Source organism: Sander lucioperca, chromosome 6 (assembly GCF_008315115.2).
Source record: "Sander lucioperca isolate FBNREF2018 chromosome 6, SLUC_FBN_1.2, whole genome shotgun sequence".
NCBI classification, from domain to species: domain Eukaryota; kingdom Metazoa; phylum Chordata; class Actinopteri; order Perciformes; family Percidae; genus Sander; species Sander lucioperca.
In genome coordinates, this window is record NC_050178.1 from 41,865,284 (window position 1) to 41,891,048 (window position 25,765).

At 38.5% G+C, this 25,765-nt stretch overlaps 1 protein-coding gene across 2 annotated transcripts in view; it reads right to left on the reverse strand.

Moving 5' to 3' along the window:
* cntn3b (contactin 3b) overlaps positions 1–19,251 on the reverse strand; it is a 50,383-nt gene extending 31,132 nt beyond the window's left edge. The window contains exons 1-3 of one of the 2 annotated variants that reach the window (XM_031280512.2): positions 18,836–19,251; positions 12,755–12,890; positions 10,369–10,504 (exon numbers count right to left, since the gene is read on the reverse strand). In XM_031280512.2, the coding sequence (XP_031136372.1) occupies positions 10,369–10,504; positions 12,755–12,809 (191 nt within the window). In that variant the 5' untranslated portion in view covers positions 12,810–12,890; positions 18,836–19,251. Of the gene's footprint in view, positions 1–10,368; positions 10,505–12,754; positions 12,891–18,835 lie in introns of those variants that run through there. The other variant, XM_031280511.2, reaches the window with a different exon arrangement.
* Positions 19,252–25,765: the final 6,514 nt, after the last annotated feature.

Sequence of the window (25,765 nt, forward strand, 5' to 3'; positions counted from 1 at the left end):
TACTTCCACTAAGGAGGTTATGTGTTTGGTCCAGTTTGTAAATCTGCTAACAGAATATGTGAATAACGTTCAGAGATGGGATGTAACGAAGTACAAATACTTTGTTCCTGTACTCAAGTAGATTTTTCAGATATTTTTACTATTTATTTTTGTGCCGACTTTTTTACTTCTACTCCTTACATTTTTAACACCAATATCAGTACTTTCTACTCCTTACATTTTACAAAATTGGCTCGTTACTTTAGTTTCAAATAATTTCAGTGGAGTTACCGTTATTAATTTTCACATCATCAATACCGAATTCAATCTAATTGGATGAGAATATACGTTGTTATAATGTGCTGCAAATTGTGCCAACCGAAACACCACGAACTGCTGGCTTTCAAGAATTTACCATCAAATTTGAAAAAGCACATAGAGGTAAATGCATCTTTTTGTTGTTATCAAATGCTATTTGTTTGTTTCAGTAACTTTATTATAAGTTTACGTTAATGGTCAGTTACATTTGTTCTCCCGCTAGCAATGACGATGCCTTGGTTCGCTAGCATTTAGTTAAGTAACCCAAGTAATGTTAAGGTTAGCGAATGTTCAGCTTATTTGGAAATAATCTAATACTAGCAATACGATATCTGCATGTATAGCTTTATATTAAAAACTAATTCAGTAACTTGATTTAGTGTAACAGTGCTGTAGTAACATTAATGTTACTCAAGGCCATTCTTGTTTTCGAGACCACTTAAGTTAACGTTACTTGGTCTTGTCTGAAATCAACTTTATTTTGGGCTAATGTTAACGATAATGTTATATATATATATATATATATATATATATATATATATATATATATATATATATAAGTTAGAGGACTCATGTTTGAATTCTCACAGAATCACAATTGAATTCATATCTTGCTACTCAGTCAGAATCTTATTAACCTGGAGTCCCAGTCTCTGTCACAATAATCATATATGTGATGTTTTAGGCCTATTGGCAGACAGCCATTTAAAATGTAGGCAATGGCATATAAAGAGCCTTTTTTTCCATGTCCACTGAAGTTTCTCAGCTTGCACTCTAGTAACATTTGTGTGGTCCAGGTAGATTTGCATAAAAAATGGTTGTCATTCGCAAGGCTACTTTTACTTTTATACTTTAAGTACATTTCCAAGCCTGTTTTTTGTTACTTTTACTTGAGTAAAGAAGTTAAATCAGTACTTTTACCAGAGTATTTCTTAACACTGTATAACATTTGTACTTCTACTTGAGTACGGCAAGTGAGTACTTTTGCCATCTCTGACAATGTTACAGATTCCATTGACATTTGGTAAAAATGTAAGTGTTCTTGTGCGGGTAGGAATACACAAAATGATGTGTCATAGCATAGTGAGAGCAAGCATTTTAAAGTTTTTGCTGTTTTTAGCCACGCTAGAGGGAATTGCAATATCGATCTGTCGGTCGGTCCTCCAATTTGACTGAAATATCCCAACAACTATTTCATAGAGTAACATACAATCATGTACAGACATTCATGTTCGCCAGAGTATGAATCCCACTGACTTTGGTGATCCAATGACTTTTCCTCTAGTGCCCCAATGAGGTTGACTTTTGTGATTTAGAGTGACATATCTCAACAACTGTTGGATGGATTGCCATGAATTGTGTAACAAATACTAATGGTTTATTGTCTGACTTTTAATTGATCACCACAACAACAGTTTGTACAGACATTAATGGTTCCTTAGATGTAACAACTTTGGTGATCCCTGACTTTTCCTCTGGCACCTTGATTGACTTGAAAGTTGGTAAACACACATTCATGTCCACCTTAGGAAGAATTGTTATGACTTTGGTGATCCCCTGACTTTTCAGGTCAACATTTTACTTTGTCCAACACTTAGGTTTATGAAATCCCAAACTAATGACACTCCCATCAGCCTCAGCCATATCTTCTGTTACATGAAAGTAAAAGTACTTGCTATGGAGTCAAAATGGGCTCTGTCTGTGTTACGTTATTATATATTACACTATTGGAATATTATTATTTATGCAGTATCATTTAACATGCATTTTAATGTTTAGCTGGCTTCGGTAGCTAATGTTACTCATCGTATGTACTGTAGTGTTTGGTGGTTTAATTTACTGTATGCATTGTGTTATATATGCTCATTATAGGCTAAGTTTATAACATCTTCATATGCAAAGTGACAAGTAACAACATGAATGAAGTAAAATGTTTATATTCATATATAGATATTTCAATGCTTCCCGATAACACACTAAACTAACATGGTTAACATGGCAGACATTATACCTGCTAAACATCCGCATGTTAGCATTGTCATTGTGAGGATATCTGCATTTTGATGTTAGCATTTAGCTCAAAGCACCACTGTGCCAAAATACAGAGCTGCTTAGTCTTGCTATTCACGAATTACCACACTTGAATAAGAAAATAAACATTTTTGACAAAAGCATCCCATGATTGTATATCTCTATGCGCATTTTGATGCAAATTTGGCTCCAGATTAAAAATGCTTTAACATTTTGTGTTATTAAAATTACAAATCTAAAGGACGGTGCAGCCTTGGCAGATTTATGTGCTTTCTGAGTGCTTTCTAATTAGTTCATGTTTGTGTTTGTGTGTTTCTGACTTATTGTGTTCTGACACCTTCATTTTGTATTGCCTACACACCATTTCCTTCAAAGAAAGGTCACAAGATACTTTGTCATGCGTGTTCAGTTCAGATAGTGACAGCTATTAATCACAACTACCAACAGAGGCAAAAAGCTAAATAATGTTCTTCTTGAACAACGATAACACTTTATACGTTATTACATTTCAGTCTGTCGGCGTGACAGCAAAGCATTTGAAAGAGATGCAAACTGAGTGATACCTATACAAGCATGGAGAGTAACAGGACTTTATCTCAGAACATCAACACAAATGAAAAATTATGTTTCCCGTTCCTAATATAATTTGAAAAAACAAAGAATTATTATAAGTCTGCCTTTGTGACAGGACTGTGAAATGACAATTCCTATGATAAAAAGAGAAAAAAATCAATATCATTCTTTCCCCCTCCCAGGCAAACTAACAAGCTGTTAGAATGGTGCTTCATGCAGTCTAAAGGCAGCTCTCCCCAATCTCCTGCCTGACAGACTACAAAAGACGAAGCTGTCTTTCATCTTGTAGCTTGCATTATTCATCTAACAGTCTGTTCCAGTCATTTAATCTGACTGTTCCAACAATGATATTACTTATGTACAATGCTTTTCATGACAAAGCTTCTAAGAATACATATGAAAACACAAACTCAGATATGCAATATGAGCATTTCGAATTAAACACCAACTTTACGATTACAAGTGTACAAAGTGCTTTGTGTTAAAGTCCTTGTATATCTTCATTTGAATTCTCCATTGTCTTTTTCCTCCCGTGTTTGTGCCAAAGGGATATTGTATGTGCAGGAGAGGAGGAGGTTAAATGGAAAAGGATGGGAAGCTAGTTAGACTTGCAGCCACCCAGCATGATTGAACTTAATGGGAAAGGAAGGTGGACAGCCTGGACAGATCACACACCTCGAGAGCAGACAGCTGGTTGAGTGTGATGGTGTCTCTGCAGAATAGACACAATCAGTGAGCCACCTACCTACGCTTGCTGCAGAAACACCTGAGACAGGCTCTGTTATTAGAAGACATGGTGAACCTTGTTTGTCTTTTTGATGTAAACCCAAAAAGGATTAATGTGATTTAAAGGTGTGAGGGAAGGTCAACAGGAGTAAATGGTTGACATAAATACAATCTGACCTAATGAAAGGATCATTTTGACATTTTAATGGCAGCTATGCCACTCTTCGTCATTACTAGCCAGTTGTGAAAAAAAACCAGCACAACACTAGCAATGTCCCACATAGCGACAGTGAGAGTTAAGTGAAAAAAATGAGAGACTTCACACCTAGCTGGGCTGTTATCTCTTTATACTAAAAGAGACAAAACAGAAAACAAATGCAACCTTCTCTTAATGGAGTGCTCTTTCAGTTCTGCTGTTCTAACAGACTGTTTGAATTTGAATTATAAATCTAACAGCACATCAGGTGGAGAGGAGCTTACAGTAAGTCCAGCAGAGTCCAGGAGAACAGTCCTATTCGCTGCGGTATGCTGCAGGCGCGGGCTGATCTGAGCATGCTCTGAATGAACTCCCCGTAACCTTGAGGTTCACATCAATTTTGCATGAGGTCTCCTCGTCAAATAGACTGGGGGATTGTACTGCAGCACACAGTGGTGACCACACAGACCACACACTGTTCGCACATGTACATACACACACACACACACACACACACACACACACACACACATACACACACACACACACATGCGCAGAGCTTAGAGCCGATAATGGAAATTCAATTGCTGACCAGGGTACTCTCCACAATTATGTTTGTTATCATTGCTGCTGCTTCATAATACATTGATGTTCATTTGGCTTCCAAGTCAAATGTAACATGATAAATATTCCTTAAACCACCCTGTATTAGAGTGTTTTTGTGTCTGTATGTGTTTGTGGTTTTGTGTATCTGTGTGTGTCTATCAGCTTAAATGGATTCCTATGGAATTACTGAAATATCAACAGTAATATAGCACATCTGCACACTACACACAGTCATAAACCCTTTACCAACACATATTATACCATTTACAATTACAAATTATAGGATATATAATCCAATGAATGAATGAATGGATAAATCAATCAATCAATCAATTTTATTTGTCACATGAAATCGTACAAGGTACAATTCCACTGAAATGTAATCCCATCAGCTCCTTTTTCAAAACAGTCAAATAAATACATAAACAAAACTAAACATCCTCATACCTAATCTACATTATAGGTCGATTTTCAAAGAATCCCAATACAACACATACAACGTTCTATTTACTAACGCACGGTGGCGGTTTAATCATGCAAACGTAATAATGTGAATGTTCTATTTAACGTAGCATACACAGTTTTAAACACGCAGTAAATGTTGTGAAACGGAACTAGTTCAGTTTAGGCAACAAAAATACTTAGGGTTAGTAAAACATCGGGGATTGGCTTAAAATCAGTCATGTAAAACTACTAAAATGAGGACGTCATGTGACGTCACGGACGTCATTGCTACAAGAAATAAGATCCGTAAAACTCGGTTCATTTCAAAGTGACAGTTGACTTTTGGTTTTTACATGGGACACAAACTCGTCACTTCAGTGAAAGTCCTGTTTGTTTGACCCATCCACCCAACCTGCTTATACTTTGTCACCTCTCTTCCTCGTTTGCTCTCGCGATAATTACTACAGCCACGAGAGGTCACCGCCTAACAAGAAGCATAATTATGGGTTGTTATGAGCTGCTTACATTATCGACCTTTAAGGCCGTTTTCTGGATGCGGATGGGCTGAAATAAAAGCATATTCATCAAGCTCCAGCAGAGTAAAAAAAATCTATATAAGTATATATACAGTATCTGCTTTTATTCTTTCAGTTTATCCCATTGGTTTTGAAATGATCTCATAAGTCCAGGGGTCATAGAACTTTCTCACCGTGTAAAAGAACAGTAACCCTCCAAAAGATAAAAATCAATTCGATTTGAAACTATTTCTAGATTCAGTCCTGACTCTGTGCTGCAACTGAATTCACAACATCTTCTAATCACACCCTCCCAGTTATATTTATGCCACTGTTACCCTGAACCAACCCGTAAACAAAGGTAGAGTCATACATCTGCCTGAAGTCACATTACATGATAGCAGACACCAGCCAGAGTACTTTTTTATTCCCCCTTTCCAATCACTGCTGTGCCCTTGATCCTGTATTACAGCGGATTCATGGTAAACACAGTGACAGGTGTATTCATAAAGCACAGCTCTGAGCCCTGGAGTGTGCTCTGGCACTACAGTGGACTATTTGTCAACTGAAGAACTGTCAGGGTTCCTGTTCATATATTCACGATGTCACCGAGTGGCCAAAGTGGAGGGGAGCAGTGAAGTGTTGGAGACGAAATCAGATGAAAATGAAGCTAACTAGCAAGGGTTATGAGCGTAGACACAAACGACAACCTGGTATTTTCATTTGATCATATCTGCTCTCTCTTCTCTAATATGTAAACCAACTAGGCAGTATTTTCAAACTTGCCCCTATTAAACCCTATTAAAGGACGTTTCTACCTCCATATCACTGTTAAATATCAGTATATATTTTCAGTACTACAGGAGCAATTACGTGAGTGTGTTTCTCGGTTACATTTTAGGTGTCTTCACTCTACCTCGTCCTGCTTTTTTCAGTTAGTGGTTCCCTGCATTTTCCATAATGTCAGTCTGCATCACATTCTGCCCTGCTTCTCTGGTCTGCATATTTTCCTTGTGTGATTGCTGAGCCTCAGCACTTGACGGTCTTTGCCACAGTTACTGGTAATGATCTAAAGGATAAGGCTTTTTACTGTCAATCAATCAAATTAAAAGACTAAAACCAACAATGAATTGGTGTCACTAACGTGTAGCCAAATCCTGATGTATCTATGCTTGAGCTATATTGTTAAAAACACATCAATGAGTCACACTATTACACTGGGTGACATCTTGCTTCATTACTTTGAACATGAGCACTACAGCTTATTTTGACTCAATACCACATACACCGTTCTGCTGCTGTAAATACTGACTAGACTCTAGTGAGTATTTACAGCAGCAGGACGGTGGCTAGAGCATCAACTCGGTAATAATCCGCTGCTGAAAATAGTCGGCAACAAATGCACCATTCACTCCTGTTTGTGAGATGTTTGCTAAAAAACTACATCTGTCCAGTTGTTTTTTTAAAAGAATAAATTAAAATATATATGTGTTAGCCACTTTTATATATTCACATCTTCAGTAAGAACCAATAAGCTTGGAGGTTCTGTTAAGCTAATATTGTTGGTTCTTTTCATGGGATTTGCTGATAGTGAGAAAAATATAGAATAACACCAGCCTTATCCTTTAAGCCTTATTTTTTCCTTTTCAATATTAATACAATATACTACTATAAAGATACACTATACCGTGTACCATACTTTACTACTGGGGGGTGGCAGTATCTCAGTTAGTAGGGATTTGGGTTGGGAACCGGAGGGTTGCTGGTTCAAGTCCCCGTACGGACCAAAGTATGGTGGTGGACTGGTAGCTGGAGAGGTGCCAGTTCAGCTCCTGGGCACAGCACCAAGGCACCGAACCGCCAACTGCTCGGGCTGCCTTTCCATGGGCAGCTCCCTCACTCTGACATCTCTCCATTAGTGCATGTATAGGTACTGAGCATGTGTGTGTAATTCAGGCCTGTGTGTAATGTGTGTAATAACAACAGAGTGAAAACATTGTAATTTCCCCTTGTGGGATTAATAAAGTATACATTATTATTATTATTATTATTATTATTATTACTGTAAAGATCTTAATTTGGGATTTTTGACTTGTATATACCCATGCTGCTGAGGATAAATCTATATTCTGTTTAAAATGAAAACATATATATATCTTGCTTTTGACAAAAAAGAATTATATCAAATATATATACATACACTATATTGTGCCTGGTATTACTTCATACTGTACTATTCTATAGTTCATTGCAGTTTTGCTGGAAATCCAATACATCGGGTATATTTGGCCACTGTCCTCTGGATTCAGGTAATATCTGACTAATAGTTTCAATATTTCAGCAACATTTTATCACTGTAGGATATGCAGGGAAGCTGAAACACCCTACTGCAAGATAACTGATATCCTCAATGCTACAGTGGCTCCCTGGTAAGGGTTAACCTCATCTTCTCTGGCAAATTCAATATTGTGTGACCTAATTTTTTTCTATGGATATTAAACCAAATGGATGTATTTTTCTTAATAGCGGCAGTAACTGAGGAAATTAAGTGTGGAGCTATGAATGTAATACCCTCTCGGTTGGCATATCTAATTATACAAATACTGTTCATTTGCAGGGTCTAGGCCCATAGTTTGCAGACTCGAGTGAAAGTCATAGCGTGACCACCTCCAAAAGGAGTCTGCTCAGGACATTTTGATGTTCTAATTTCAGTGTTGGAGAAATAAATTGGCAAGAATTTATGCTTTCTATTTTATTATCAGGACAAAAAAGTCCTCTCCTTGCCCGAAGGGAAACAAGTCAAGTACAATCAGTGTCAGAAAAACTGATGCAACCCAAATAAAGCTGAAAAGAATGACAACGTAAGATTAAGGGTAGAAATCTATTGTCTTTAAAAGCATTACTAGAAATGTCAATCAACATTGGTGAGAGCTTGCTCACTCAAACATCAATTCTTCCTTTTAAACCTGGTTTCGGATTTTTTTTATTTTATTTAACTGAGGGCACTGACTCAACAATGGATCTAATGACCTTGAAGAATATCACCAGATTGAGTATGTTGTTTTGTACTCATCAGCTGAGTTCTGCAATGGTCGGAAGTTAGTGAACTTCAGGTACTACAGCTCTGAGGATACACTAAAAATGGACAAAAACAAGAGATGAGCCACACTAGGTTCACTGGAGACACAATATAAAATCAGAGCAATAAAAAGGATAATAAAAATGATTTTATCAACAGATCATCTTAAGAGTGGATGGTGTATATGTTGTAGTGTGTTTTAAATAATATCCTACAAAACAAATATTACGGTTGTAATAAACAGCCACATGGGCAATTCTAGGATCAGACCTTTAGTTTTTTTTTTATTATTGTTATTTTTAGGGGGGCTGAGATGAAATTTAGGGGGGCTTGAGCCCTTGAAAAAGGGTCTAAAATCACCCATGAACAGCCACATTACATGCAATTCCATATCAAAGAACCTAAAGCTGCATCAGATTGTTTTCTGTTTGATGTGTTTGGCCTCTTGAGATCAACTCCACCACACGTTTAACAAATGATTCGCTTGTAATGTAATGTATTAGCAAACTACTGCTTATTTACACATGCCATGAACATATATATATCTCATTTGGAGATGTGTTAATGTTACCTGACCAATGTTAGTCAGATTTTAAACCTCCTTTTAGCTTTGTTTTGGTCTCCACCTACTCCTGACAAATACATCTGGCACTTTAGCTGCCAAATGCTATACTAGTAAATTCAAGTCAAGTCAATTTTATTCAATATCACTAATTTTGTCTCAAGGGACTTCACAATCTGTACAGCATACGACACCCTCTATCCTTAGACCCTCGATTTAGATAAGGAAAAACTCCCCCCACAAAAACGTTTAACAGGGAATAAAATGGGGAAAAAATAGTAAAAGTAACAGAGTAGGGATGAAAGAGGGATCACTATGTTCACTCACTAGTCGCTAATAAGTTGTTTATTTGCTGTTTGGTTCTGGGCAAGTAGCCTAAAGTCCGTTTATCTGAGCTTATTTGCTAAAAACAGCTGCCTTCTGCTGCACAAAGAACCATAAAGAGAAAAACCTCTTCCACAACGCAAGTAAACATCAGCTTGCTTTAAGTTGCGGGTGAAATAATGCAAGTGATGGTTTCGACTTCTATTTCAACTGACTATCCTGAGATAGCTCAGATTGCACAATAGGTACAATGATATCCCCTGCTGCTTTGCATGGACCATGTTTTCAGCGCAGACACATTATAGGAAATGTAAGCATTTAACAGAATGTCACTCACAAGGTTATTGCCTCTCTGCCCTGCTTGCTGTGCATCTACATGGTGCTGACCAAGCTCCGAAACACAATCTACCACAAAAAAACACCGCCAGCTGCCATTTTCAGGCAGGCTCCCTACACCGCCAGGGAATAGCAACGGAGATATCGAAGGATCTGTGGTGCAAATGAGTCGCTGGAATCTCCTTGTCTCTCCTAATGATTTCTTAAGCCATGCGCCATATAATAAATCATCAGCTTTAGCCGTACTGTGGCTTAAATCTTATCATTAATAAAGTTAACCCCACTAATATCTGAGGTGTTGGCATATTCATCAACCATAGTGGCGGCTCCCTGACTCTGACTCTAACTCTATATCATAGCCTAAGCTGAGACAGATACGCTTTTTTCAATTAGAAATGGATGCTCAATTAAGCAGTTGCTCTTTGAAGCCTCTCTTTTTCTTTTTTTTTTTGGATGGTGCGTAATCTCTCTCCAGCATTTATGTGCCTGAAAACGTTCTTTAACAAATCAATAGCAATCAGCGCTATCTGTACCCTCTTTGATTTCCGTGGATGCAATAAGGATTCACAAGCAATTAAGCAGCAATGGATTTTCACCAAGTGATGTGGATGTGGGGCCAAAGCAGGTAGACGGTTGAGCCGAGGCTTGTGGTGTATGTAGCTTTGATGTGGTAATTTACCTGTACTGCGGAGGAGGGCTCCCTTCTGCCTCGCACGTGATGGTAGCCTGCTGGTCTGGGGAGTTGATCGGTAAAATGAGGTCACTTGGCTCCATCCTCCATCTTGGCCCTTGAAATATGACATCCTCTGTACAGGCTGGGGAAAGGGGAGAAAGTCCATAGTAGTACAAGCCAGAAAAGGTGTCTCTTTGACCTCAAGAAAAAAAACACTGGAAAAATACAGCAAAAATAAAGAGACTGTGTGGACAAAGAGTTAATCTTGCTGAAATACAGCAACTTTCTGACCCTCAGTGTATATTACTTTTTTCAATATACTGTCTTTCCAAAGAAAAAAGCAAAGAAATGCATTTGGACATTCACCAAGATGTGTACACCATTTGCTTGTATTGCATCAAGAAGAGCAAATCCCACTTATCCTTATTAGGCATTAACTGCTAATGCTGACTTATTAGGTATCTGTTTTTGTTTCAGATAAACCTGACACTGGAATAGTGAAGAGAAAACACTGACCATGGCACTCATGTGTATTTACTCAAATTTGCAGGCGAGGACTGTAGTGCCAGGCCTTACTGCGTTGATGTAGCATCATGATAAATCATCATATTGTTGCTACAGTACTCTCCAATATAATTAATCTCTCTGCTTCAAAACTCCCATGTTAAAATGCAAGTAAATAAAAATACTGCAAATATGTCATGTATAATGTGTTAATTACTGCGTAAATATTTAGCTGGCTAAGGAGTTTGAGAGAGTTAAATGCAGGTGCAGAGCTCCTAGTAACACAACTAAACTGAGGTTTTCAGTGTCAATTACTTGCCATAAAAAATATGAAAATATGAAAATGATGGATAATACTGTAATAGTTGAGGACTGAAGTTGAGGCTATAGTCTACAATAGATGACTACTGATCTAGAAATACAGTTTTCATATATTTCCTCAATAATGAATGATTCCCTGTAAGTGACAGGGTTGATAAATAAAGCAGATTGAGTTATTTTCAGAACATCTACTGTATGTCATATACTTCGCATGCATCGGTTAATTGAGGCCATACGGATGCACTCATCTGCCAGCAGCTTAAAAGGAAAGGATGTGGAACACAATCTGGTACTAAATGAAAGCAGAGTCAACAGACGGGCCAGAGTAGGCCTAATTAATATCCTACTACTAACATATTGCAGCGTGTGGCTAGCAGTTCTACACGTGGTTTTAACCTGTAATAATGTGTCAAGGAATGAATACATATTACACTTGAGAAACAAGACATGCCAACGAATCAGTGATGGTTGTTCAGAAATATGGACAAGTTGGAATTAGCTTTGAACCAAGGTAGAGCTAAAAAAAAGTTACATCTTGGATACATCTGAAACTGTCAAATTTAAAAACCTTTGTTGTAGAACAATCTATTCATAAATGATCAAACAACTAGCATAACATCAAATTCACTCACCTTACAGTTTGGTTTAACAAGCTCTCCCTTAAGTGAATTTGAATATGATGCCGCGCAGGCTAACATCTAAGGTGTCAGAGTATTTTGTGAGTTTCCTGAATGTAAAGCCAGGCAAGATATCCCTTCAGCTGTCACAATGATTATTATCATCTGTAGTGATTTTGAAGGGTTTCCATCACAACACTGAATAAGAACTAGCACCTATAGGCAGCAACCAAGGCCTTGTTAAAAACACTTGGCCGCTAGGAAGGTGAGACTGCTTGGATCTGGGTCCCTAGAGTACTGGGCATGAATTACCAATGAGCCAATTTGAATAACATTCATTGGGATTTACAATGTCATTTGAACAAGGGTTGACATTCTGGTAGAGTGTCTGTGCTTCTCCTGCTCAAATCCCAGATGGCCACACAAGGGCAGAATAAGGCATGGCGACAAGTAGATTGTGCTAAAATGCGGGGCTGGATTCATTGCATGGATCCTGATAATGATCTGGACAGGCCATAAACAGGAATGGGATCGGACTCCCAGTCGTGCCTGACAGTGTAATGTAAATGTGCAGCAGGACACCGCTCTAGGGAGCAGTGAAGGACATCATGCTGGAACGCTGTATGTAATGACTGCAACTTAATCAGTGTAACCTTTTGGGTGGAGAAGAAGAGATTTTTTTCTGAGGTTATTTACAACTGTTCCGATTCTGTCTCTTTCTCACTAATGGATGAAACTCCATATTTCATACAAACGCTGCTTTCTAAGAGTGAAATGCTATTAATAACCTCTAACTTTACAGATTCATGTGTGAGATTGTAGAGTAACACACAAAAAAGCACAACAGTAACATTATCATGTAATGAATATGCATTAATAAACACAAATGTATGAGAGAATTTGTCATGGCATAAACAAGTGCAGTGAGACTCAAATTTAAAATATCTTACCTGCAAGGCATCCAGTGATTGATAGCAGAACAATTTGTTTCCATGGTAACATCATCTTTAGTTGCTGAGGGCTATTAAGACTCTCATCCAATTTCGTGTGAATGGAATGCTCTCCCTTGAATACAATAATTTTAATCTGAAGGGAGAAGTAATTATGGATGTGATTAAAATATGACATTTTGATCCAAATACGACAAGCATTCATCAGCAAAAAACATGATTATAGCCCTGCTAAGCTACATAATTGGTTCTTATTATTTGGGAGATTATGTACAGTAAGTGAAGAGAAAGTGAATCTTGAGGAAGTAAAATAAGGGATTGTTGGGGGGGAATGCAGCAGAGAAACCTGAGAATACAAAATTTCCAGGTGGCACAGAAGAAACTGCTAAATGGGTATGTTTTCATCATAAGTGAGGAAGGAAATGATTGACCTCAAAAGATACTTCTCTCTTCCAATTTGACTATCAATAGGAGCTGGCAGACTGTGTACCAGCAATCCACAAAATGCTACTTCATACTTTAACAAAGGGTTTGGTAGCTGACTGAATATAAGCAAGCTGACTGTTTTCATTTTTATACACACACATCATTCCCTTAGTTCAACAGAAAATACACGAAGGCTACTTACTAAAACATCACAAATGGTACATTTCATTGTCAGCTTTTAGCTTTGACTGTCGTTAAGATATGACTGTAATTGTCAACCTATGCCTTTTTTTCTACCAAGGTATTTATCCCTTTAAAAGGGCACAACAATTTAACATATCAAGCTTAGTTTACTTCTAAGCCTGTGAAAACAGTTGCATGTCTTCTGTCTGAGACAATGACTCATAAGCAATGTTTGCATCAGGAGAATCCAGTGTTGGGCAGTACTGCTTACCTGAGTAATGCATTACAACAGTGTGATTACTTTTATAATGTAAAAAGTAGTGTAAGGGGCTACATTTTAAAATTCGCTAATTAATTGCTTACTAATCTCAGTAGAGCTGTTCCTTTAACAGTGTGGGGGTGGGCTTGTTTGCTGTTTAACCAGGAGAATTTTGAATTTAACACCACAGATGGAAAAATCATGGATAAAATTGTTGATTCTGTAAAGTGCAATCTCCTTACATCGACTTTGTCACCCAGGTAAGGCAGCAGAGGCACGGCAAATAAATGGAACATCAATTCCAAAACAGGTGATATTAAGCTACTTTGATTGTCTTCAAATAAATTAAAACAAATATGTGCTAGATCTAATTAATTTGTCATTGCTTTTGTCCCAATAGGACTAAACTGCTTCATTTATCTGTGCATGTGCTGGCTTTGGAGTTGTTAAAGTACGCTCATTTTGAGGTTCATAATTGTATTTAGAGGTTGTACCAGAATAGGTTTATGTGGTTTAATAAAAAAACAAAAAAAAAAACACCATATTTTTATTGTACTGCACATTGCTGCATCTGGACTACAATAGAGCTGTTTGGAGCAGTTTGTGAACAGTGTTTTCTGTTGGAGATGGTAAGTCCCTTTGGGGTGGACTTTGGGCTTTTTCACTTTACAAACCTACAACGTACACAAAAAGATATATAACACAATAAAGGAAAGGGGAAAAGCCAAAGGCATAATATGAGCACTTTAAAGGAGCTGTGCTGAGTGAATAAAAGTAATGTAACAATTAAAGTAACTAAATACTTTTGCTGTTGAATAATTGGTAAGGTGATGTAATTACTTTTTCAATGAGTAATAAGTAAATAATTAGGACAGTAACTTCCCCAACACTGCTTAAAACAAAAAGCCTGTGTTGCATGCTGCTCGTGTGGAGTAGAAAATATGCTTATGGTTTCATTATGGAAAATGTAGGATCCAGTGGTTTTAGAGCTTGACCCATACGAGTATGATGAAAGTGAGGATATCTCAGTCTCTGACGCACTGATTTTGACCATTCCTTTTTAATCTGACTGTTCTGGGTTCCCAAACATTGTGGAAACATGATACTTAATAGCTGGAGCACCCCTTTAATATCTCTGGTTGTATTAGGCCATTGCTGGCAATGCTGCAAATAAATTAGTAAATACATTATACATATACAATTATAGTGTGATAGAAGATTCACTCAAAGGCTGATCATCCATAAACTGCTGCATCAGATATCCCATCTAACCAGTGACCAATGACCACAAATTTTTCTTATGAGGAGGTGGAGCGAAGAGCCCTAAGACTGTAATTGTGGTATCAGTGGGACTGGAGGGGCTTTGCTCAAGCCCTGACCTACATCACAGTAAGTGGAAACTGATACGCCTCTCAGGATTAAGAATTCAAGCCAACCCCTCATCCTTACAACACGACCCTGTTATGTGGATTAACCCAGGGCTATCTTTGGAATTCTTAAAACATACTAACCACTCACTTGTTTCACCAACTTGTAACTGTAGGATTGTGGCTGGAGTTTGACATGAAAACCATGACTACGTAATCCTGTGGAGGAGTATGAAGCATGCAAATACCGTGGTGCTGAGCAGACAAAATAGAAGGGGGGGGGCAAATCATCCCATTTGCCTGATCACAATTTACTGGCTAATGTTGGCTTAACTTGATTGTCCTGGTGCCAGTAATTCCAGTGGCAGTCCTCATCCAGAGTAATTGCAGGCACAGTGAGATTCAGAGTGGATTTCCTGATGTCTTTCAAAATTTAGGAGGCGTTTGGCCACTCTAAAAACCCATCGCATTGGATTACACGGTTTGAGATTCTACTGTAGAGAAAAAAAACTGTGTGCTGCATTTTTCAGTTTGAGTCCAGTATTAACCGCCATCCGCTTTCTGGAGGATTCAAACTCGTCATCCCAACCCATTAGTCCTAAGAGCCTCAAGATCCTGAGAGGAAAATCTCTTCGAAAAGTCGTTCTTTGCAAGTTCTGTGTTACACAGTTCATGGCACAGTGTCTCTGCTGATATGATGGATGTTTGCCCCAGAGCACAGCTTCATATTGCAGTCTGTAAAACCTGCAGTGACATTTTCATTTTTGAACGTTTTTCTTCTTAGTTGATTTGTGTCTGAATTATGGGTTTATTAAAAGGCCCAATACATGCCAGTTTTTGAGCCATTGTGTATGAAGGGTGTGTCACCCTGCCTTGAAGAATTTCATTTCCAGCAGGCGGCTTTTCAGTGGCTCTCTATGGAGAGCTTAAGTTTCTCACGATGCTCCAAAAGCCATTTCAGAGCAGCTAAAAATTGAAGAAAGAATTGTATCACTTCTGACCTTCAAAGAGCTGCACCAGTGTAAAACATTAAGCAGCTGCATATGCTGAAGCTTTAGAAAATCCAAAAGAAAAAAATAACTGAACGGAAAACAAGTCTTTCTCTCCTTTTGTGGAGATGAAGGTGAGATGGCATTTTCTTTCTTCGTCTTTCGCAATTGAAATGATGAGCACAAGATTGCTCTTCCAAATGTAATGAGGCATCACACTTTCACCTCCACAGAAGTTAAACCTAATAGAAGTCATTGGCTAAATGCATTCCAGAGTAAATTAGATGACTTCTTGGTTAGTGGGGCTGTTGTTTGGCACATTAATTGATAGGAAAGGTGGTTAAAGGCATCCACCCCCATCCCCGAAGACTGCATAATTGCACAAGAATCCAATAAGGGAGGGAGGAAAGGAGAGTTTCTATCATAGGGGTGTGAACGCTCAAGGTCTGTAGTCACATCACAAGGGGTACACAGAGCTGGGAGATGGAGATATACATGCAAAAACAAAAACTCACTGTGTCCAAATTGAACACCAGTGGCACAATGGGTATGCATTCTCCACAGTGTATGATGCACTCATTCCACTTATTGTCTTTATGACTATCTGCTACCATCTGCATTAAATCACTCAGCAAGAGAACCTGGGAGACAAGGATCCGCCACCAGGGACGGACTCAATCTGAATGCACAGCTGCTCTGTGTTTTCGCCAATGAATTCACAATCAACTAAGCACTGATGCCTCCTAATTTACTCTGACTAACTGACGACCTGCAAAAGTCTATTTCACATGAGCCAAGGAGGATACAAAATAAAATAAGTGAAGTGATTAACAAATAAAGGCAGAGCTTAATGTCTGTATTTCATGGCTTGTAAAACGAGAAGAAGAAGCAAAGTAGGAGTAATTGTTCGGTATTGATTACATCATAACTCTGCATTATCTTAGAGGAGTGAGTGATGCTTCCCATGGCAAATTATGTATTAAGGATTCAAATAGAAAGGCATCTCATGTAATCACACCCAACAACCCAATCTCAACAGCTGTTATATTAACATGCATGAAAGTATTGCTTGAATGCATATTATCTCCTGGGATGTTTCCTTACATTTCATTTCAAACAGCCTTGCAGGCTAAAAAAGAAAAAAAAAAGAGTAGCCACTTCACACATTTAACTGACGCATACATGAATAAGACTGTTCTGTGTAAGAACTGTGACTATGTCACTTATGAATGCTGGGGAAAAGCATATACATGTAGCAATAAATAGATGAGGGAGCTCCATGTCATGTGAATAAATATGTCTGCTTGTGAAATGTTACTCAAAAGTAGAGCAGGGACATTATAGCACGTTATGATCAATATGAGAGTTTTCACACAAAATACATAAAACTGTAATTTTACATTCACGTATAACATATTAAATATCTGTTTACCCTTTAGAAACATCTGGGCAGGACACTCTGCAGATGTTATACAGCTGTGTGTTTTCATGCGAAAAATCACTGAATCCCTGGAAGACAGCAGGACGCCCCCAGTGACTCTCTCCTACGTTAAACACGGCTGCATCCCTCAGCTGCTGCCTAACGCAGGGGCAGGAGAGTAAGTGCACTTAAAAGAGAGGGGAGCAGCGATCCATTTCTCAACCCCATCATCAGCCAGGCACATCCCCAGATCCTCATCCTAGATACAGCCACAAACACATGACTGGAGGTCAAGGATGAGAAGCAGGAGACACTCAGGCAGCCTTTTTTTTTTGCTATTCAATCAATTCCTCAGCCTTTCCGGAAAAGAAACTGGCTGTACAATATCATTGCCACTGTGGTTCAATCAAAAGAGGGTTTCTGCAAAGCAAATGGTGCTACAAACTCATGCATAGAATAATTCACTGCATGGCTTCAAAGACATGTTTCACCTCTCATTTGGCCACTGCTCAAAATATGTGCAAAGGATCTATAAATAAACATGAGTAGAGGGGAGAACGATTACAATCCCTGCAGGATAGTAGCAGACTTTGAAGATGGAGAAGGCTGAGCATTTTTCTCTCACTGTTAAGATAAGATAAGATGAGATAAACTTTATTGTTCTACAACGTGCAAAATGTCCCTTGGGCCTGTCCTTTTTGCAGTTTGGTGAAAAAAAAGGACACTTGAGTGCAGACCACTGGTGGCCAAATATTTGCTTTCCCACAAAAATGATATTGAAGCTGAGCTGGTGCAATAATTAATTTAATAGGCCTTACATTCCTAAACTGCAACTATCATAATCCTGTGAGATTTTTTAGAAATATTCTTTACAAATATTAGAATGTTATGGTGTTAAATGACATAAAATCACAATAAAAAAAAAAAAATCCACGAGCTCAAACTCTTTTTCTCTGCAGAGACTAAAATAATTGCCTTAAACAAGTTGGAGAGAGAGCTTTTCACCAGGGGGGCGGTCCTGATGCTGTTTCTCTGTGTGACTGAGCAGAGCAGCACCATATGGACTTGGTCCTAGATGAGGGAAATGAGCCTTTTTACAGTAGAAATCCCAGTAGGACCATGCAAACCGTTTGAGACTCGTCTAGAAACGCAATCATCAGCATCATGCGTGACCACGATCGGCATGCACACTCTGTCTCACTGCCCTTATCTCCGATATTAGATGAAGACATCTCGCCACAGGGATATGGCTTTTTTGAGGTTATTTTATTTTGCTCTAATTCAAATTAACTTGGATTTGCTACTGTTTTTTTTTTCTTCTGCAGAGCAAAGGTAGCAAACTTAGCAGCACACCGTTCTTTACATATTTAAATGCAAAGGCAGGGAAAACAAATGCAAACATGCCACTGATTATTTCTGGCCGGATAGGCTACTTACTTGATCTAGGATGCATTGTTTTCCTCTTCATTAAACTGCTTTGATTGTAATTCCAGCGTCCGTTAGATGTCTTATCTGTGGCTCTGATGAGCGGCTTACATTTGTCATAGAAACTCTTGTCTCTCTCAGAAGCCAAAGAAGAGATTGCTGCTCTCTGCTCCAGCAGTGTTTGCGCTCTGCTCTTAATTCTGCTCCGTCTATAAGTGCGTCTCTCGGTGCTTGAGGACGGGACTGAACAGTTGCTTCTACCGCGGTAAATTCCACAATCAGTGAGTTTTTGTCTGGCTGAGGATGATACTGCGCCGGGATGCTCCTCGACCTCCTCGTATTACACTCCACAAGATGTTGCCAAGAAGCAGAGAGAGGACAGCGGTGCCTCTGAGCGGAGACTCACATTGTGCGCATCCCCGGGCTCTGCTCTCTTTGTACGCAGGAAGAAGCGCCCACTGGTGACGCGTGAAAACACCCATCGCAGCACAGTAATGCGCCACCAGCCTATGGGCACCTGCCATTCCTTTGCTTAAGTGTGTGCACATAATCTCGGTATATATGTTGTTTTAAAGAGCAGAGATCAAGTGGGAATTCGCAGGAATATTTTTTGGAATCATATGGTTAAAAAAAAGAGAAGACACGATTTATAATAACCTAACTACTGTAACTGCCTAATGCATCCTCTCACTGTAATAAACGTTCTGTAGTATTTTGATGATGACGAAATGATGCAAGGATTTTGCAATATGCTATGTAGTGAATTGTCTTCTACGGATCAATGGAAGAAGGGGGAAGGATACAAAATAAGTGATGTGCATTAGTGAAACTGACCCACAAGAGGTTTTTATACATCAAATAAAATGAATAAAAGCATCAAAAGTCATCTTTATTATATTTGAAAAAAGCCCACATGCTGTATTCTTCAGCCAGAGCCTTTATATAGTGTGAGACATCGTGAAGCACTGCTGCACTTAAACGTACAGTACAGAAAGGTGTGAGACCACACAGGACACTTTTCAAATAGTGGTGTGTAATAGGTGTCACCTAAATGAAAGTGTTTTTGGTACTTTTTTCCCCCTCAGATCCTTTTAAAGTCTCCTGCAATGGCATTCAGTCCCATGCAGCCATGGGCTAATACTATGGGATTCCTACTATAAACATCTGCGCTACAATTTCTTGTTTTTACAAAATCCTGTGACCGTAAAACTATTAGGTGTTCTTTGTTTAAAGCTGCACTTATCAATATTTTCATATTAACAGTGGACAAAATAGGTAAAAGAAGTTGCTTGTAGTGAGGAACCTATTGAGAATTGTATTCTCTAATGAGAGTTTTATCATCTTTCAGCTCATTGCTTTGGTTTTTACTCTTTGGTTCACTCAGCAAGAAGTTGTAAGGGGAGACAAAAGTTAGTTTTTAACTGCAAGTCTGAAATGTTCCGTTATCAGCATAAACTATTGTTGTGGCATAAATGGTTTGACTGACTATTTATTGGATCTGAAACAAAAATTGTGCCTGTCCCCCTTTGAAAGACGCACATGGTTTAGTCCACTCCTGCTGTAGGGTGGACAAAAACACTTTTGCCTCCAAACTTTTTACGTCCAAATGTCATTGGGCCTGGGCTAAAGCTGAGGACTTCAGGTGAACGTTGAATCAATCATGGCAAAAACAAGTCAAATCAAGGTGTAAAAGTAGAAAAGAAAGACAGGTATGAGAAGGAAAACAGAGAGAAAGCAGCTGTTGACAATATAAAAAAAACACAACTGGCTTGCTTGGTTTCAGAATAGTTTAATATTGGTATGTAACGTAGCTACCAACCATTTTTGTAATGGATTGTGCCTTTAAGCTCCAAAGGTTTATTTTGCTAAGCTAAGATACGAGATAAGATAAACTGTATGAATCCTCAGTGAAATTGCTGTTGCAATACAATAGGCTAGAACTTTATTTTGCAAATAAAATGTGATTCGAGTGCAGTCTTATATCTTTGTCTTTTATTATGAAATGCAGTAATACAGTAACCATTTCTCAGTGTAGGTGGCAGAGTAGGATGGCTTTCCACCATCGTCCTATGCCCAGGATATAAGACCTGAAAACCTGTAACATATCAATTTTGTGATTACAGCTTGTTGTGCTGCCCCAAGTGGCCAAAAATATTGCTACATATGTAGAAAGTGTATCTAGAAATGCACGTAATAGTGAAAGTAATTGCCAATAATCTCTATGAACAGTAAGGCCAGAAGAATTATCACGTACAGTAGGTTTCTTATTTAACCCACCATGTTGTTTATATCCTTGATTTATAACCATGAGGAAGTGAATCAGACTTTTCACCCTCAATACAGATAGTGAAATACATCTGATACCGATAACCCATATCATCATTCATCATTATACTGAATAATTGATTGAGTCCATTCTTTTTGGGGTCAACTGACAAAACTGACCAAGATTTCCTCCCAATGGAGATATCTTACATCCTCTCACTGAAGAAGCACACACAGTTGAAATGCCTGGCTTTGATTTCTGATATGTGAAGAAATTCAGTGGCAATGCAACATGATCACAGCCTTTATCCAGGCTGATATAGTGCAGTCTGTATGTAAGTAGCCCAAACAATAGTGGAATCAAACGCGTAAAGCTACTTGTCATTACATATCAATAAAAAGAGATCTGCCACTTTAGCTCTTTCAGCCATTTTATCCACAACAATCTACTGAATGGCAGTTTGTAATTCTTATGTTGTCAGCCACAGTGAAAGGGTCAGTGTCATTTTTTCTTAAAAGTGGATATCTCTTTTTCAAAACCCTTCATAAGCTTTGCCAGCAGTTTTCTTTCAAATAAAGGGAGAAGCCTTAAAGGACGCACGGTTGTGAAAAAAAGAAAAGAAAGTAAAATAGGAAAACCAGAGGGAGAGTGGCCATCATTCGGCCTCATGTTTCACCAACTGTCACTCATCACTCTAAATAAATCTCCCTTTAATTGCTGTTAGTTTTATCTGGCGCAATCCATTTGATTGACTTAAATATTGAAATGATGGAGATATGAATATTTTATGTTTCTTGGCACAGGAGAACGCTGGGGGTTTTCAGACAGACTGATGGAAAATACAGACTAGGTGGAATGTCATTATTTAAGGTAATTTGGTACCTTATTGGTTGTGGAGAGGTGTGTAATGTGGGGGTTTTTGTTTGAAAAAATGACAGTTCAAGGTGAGCGGAGATATGAGGCTGCCACATACACTGCCACTGCAGATAATCCACCTTCACCCACGGGTAAGTAAGGTGGTGAAATGAGTAATGAGATCATTCTGCACGTACAAGCATCTGTTTCAGAGAGCAGCAGTATTGCTAAAGTGTCGTGGAGAAAGACATTGTAGTGTAGGTCAACCAGAGCTTCTTTATAGCTGAATTTGACCTACTGTTTTCTTACAATTGAATATTGCTGTCGCACTGTACATTTCAAAGCAATATTCAGTTACATCTAAAGTTTCTGAACACGCTTTGAATCATAATAGGCCCCAACATTGAATTTTTAGTCACATAATCTTACCACATTTTACAGAGTATGCCAATGTTTTGACTCTAAATCTATTTTAAGGGTCAGACTTTACCTTTTGATTAAGGCAGAAAAGAGTGTGGGTTGTTATTAACCCCTTGAACCCTTGGTTGTTTTTGCCTGGTCCTCACTCCCTTTACATGCTTATGGCATAGTCATTACTGTGTGTGTTGTAGGCATGTCACACAATGCTATTTTCAGAATAAATTAGGCTATTTAGAAATGCCACAATCTGGCATGTCAGTGGTACAATTAATGTTCTGGGATGGTTTTTAAAAAATATATTGTGGCCAGGATAGCTTAGTCGGTAGAGCGGGCGCACATATACAGAGGTTCATGCCTCGACGCAGAAGGTCTGGGATTCGAGTCCGACCTGGGATATATATATATATATATATATATATATATATATATATATATATATATATATATATATATATATATATATATATATATATATATATATATATATTTACACAATGTGAAATTAATCTTTTTCTTCCCTGCATTTGCACAGGGTTTCAAATCCAGCTGATAAGTGAATAAATAGAGGAAAATATCAGTGTTTCAGGGAGAACTGTGTTGATAGGACATTGCATGACTAAGCACTGTTAAACATGTTTGGTAATGTAAAACAAAACGAAAAGCCAATTCCCTTAGTATTTCTTTCACTCTTACTGCTTTACTGATCATTTCAATTTGGGATGAATATGTTTTTAATTTTCCCATCATGCTTTGGGAGATGTGAACAGGAAGTGTGACATCGTTCGCCAAGTTGAATTTAAGACCTTGTTAATAGCACATAGAATGCAATTTAATACCAGTTTCACGTAGTGACAATAGGGCCTACAGTTTTTTAAGTGCTTCCCAGCAGTATATAACAATGATTTCTAATGATATAATTCATGAAATGATGCAACATGGACCTGGATAAGCAGCAGAAAATTGATAAATGGATTAACCAACTCAAAGTGACTCATTCATTAGTTAAAATTAAAGCTTTAGTGCGTAACTTTTTATATTAATGAACGTCCGTTACATTCAAGCCATTGCCAAATGAGTTGCTACAAAGCTAATTAAGACTATCAGCTCCACACAACTCTCTCTGTATTTCTCAGGATGGCTACGTTCAGAAGATTGTGTCGTCCGGTGACTTTAGCTAGCAGAAACTCGAGTGAAGATAATTACCTTTTCTGAAGAGTCCATCATGTTTTTCTAATCCTCCTTGTCCTCCTTGGTTACTAGCAAATGCGTGGAGGAGGAGGGGTGGGGGCGGTGCACAATCACGGAAGGCTTGTATCATGTGGATGCACCGACAGTTTTGTTGTCATTACTTAGAATTCCTCAAGGGGGAAACAGAATACGCACTATAGCTTTAATTTGAGTGATGCACTGACACTTACTCAGTATTAACAGGGTTTGCTACAGGTCTGATATTGCTGACTAAAACCCCACAAAAAATGATTAAACTGCGTCATACAGCACTTTCCACTGTCACATCATTCCCACTTTTAGTTAATAGGTGTGAGGCCTGCAATCAGATACAGAAACATTTTCTAACATTTCTGCCTACAGCAGGTAGAGTGTAAAAGACGTAATACTTTGTATTACACTCTAACACCTGTTTTGTGGAAACGTAATTCAATGCTTTGCAATACTTCTCAAAGCATTGAATTACGTTTCCACAGATATGCAGATATGTGTAATGTGAGATAGAGGGTCTGTCCCAAAACCCACACTTACATCTTAACAACGTAAGTTCAGATTCACGCACCCCTGGGGTTACTTCCTAAGTGTGTCCCACCTCTCACCTATATAAGCTGGTTTAGTACTGACCAGCGCATTCTCATGAACAGGTTGGTATATCGTATGAAAACGTATGCACAACAATTTGTATGATATCATAAGAAATTATATGGACCGCCAGCCAGCCCTGTCCAGCCAGACGGCTGGTCAGGTGACAGTTTAGTTTAGACAGTTTAGCAGCATTTACAGTTAAATTTAGCTGGGAAAAGGTTACTGTGAGCCGGGCACACGGCACCGCGAGGTTATGGTCGTTTCAGCGACCGTTGCAGTTGAATTCAGCTGACAAAAGGTAACTGTAACTGTAACTGTAACTGCAGTGACGACAGTTAAGTTTAGACACCAAAACAACTACCGTAATTCCTCAAATCAAAACTGGTAGTCAATTAAATGCCGGACCTCTGATAGTGACCGGGGGCGTGGTCAAAACAGACAAATAAAGGCAAACATTAGTGTGGATAATCTCCTAAGTGCCTTTCATATAATGTGCATTCAAGTTTATCGTAATGTACATTTCAACCGATTTAATTCAATTTTATTATTGTCCTACCGGTATTTTAGTCAGTGCGGCTGCATGTGTTACTCAGCCAAGTGTAGTTTGTAGTAACGTACAGCTGCCAATAGATGGCAGTAGCTACATTGAATGTAACACGGGTCTCATTTAGTGCTAGTGACGGACTTTTAAACAACTTACTGAAAACGAACTTGAGGAGTATTCTGACCCAAATTGCGTTGTCGCCCTTCTGGCTGTGGTTGTATGGTGATATTTTGCAAATGTTTCTTAAAAAATTAATGATCTCTGTCCACTGGAATGCTATGGCTTTTAATTTAAAACGGTTTATTTAAAACAATTACAATTATCAAACAGATGGAATTAGAAATAAAGGCCTGCCTCTAACAAAAGTCTGCTTCAAATAAAAGCCTGTTACCTTCTGCAGTTCAGGTAAATAAAGGCCCCAGTGTTTATTTGAGGAATTACGGTAGTTAAGATTAAAAAAGGGTTTGAACACTGGCCCCCTTAAATAGTACTCCAGGGACATGAGCACCCGTTTCATGGGTGAAAGTCTTTTGTTTTCCCCTTAACTTCTTCCTTTGTCTTCTCAACTCAGCTCCCCCGCAATGAAAGCCCTGTGTTTTAAGACCCATGCATCCACCCCAACCTCATCCCTACGGTGATCTGCACACTCTTATACAGCAGCAGTCAATGTGGTGCATACAGTAATAAATACGTGGAATACATCCTCATCGTCATACATCCTCATTGATAGTACTGTAAAAGCCTACACTTAACGAACATGATGCAAATATGGAAGAAACATGGAGCATGTTTTTAAATGATTTCTCATTAAGGATAACTGACATTTCTCAAAGGATAACACTGCTTGTTCTGGTTTGACTGAGATTTATGATGCAAATTGCATCACTTGGGTGCCTCTGTGCATTGCCAAAACTGTGTATCTCACGCTTGTACAAAATGTTGGGTTGATAGGCCCCATTGCTAGCCAAGAAATCTAGACGCACCCTAGCAGCAGCAAATGTAATTTGCAGCCAGGGTCAGTCTAGCAACTCTCTGTTGGCTTGCG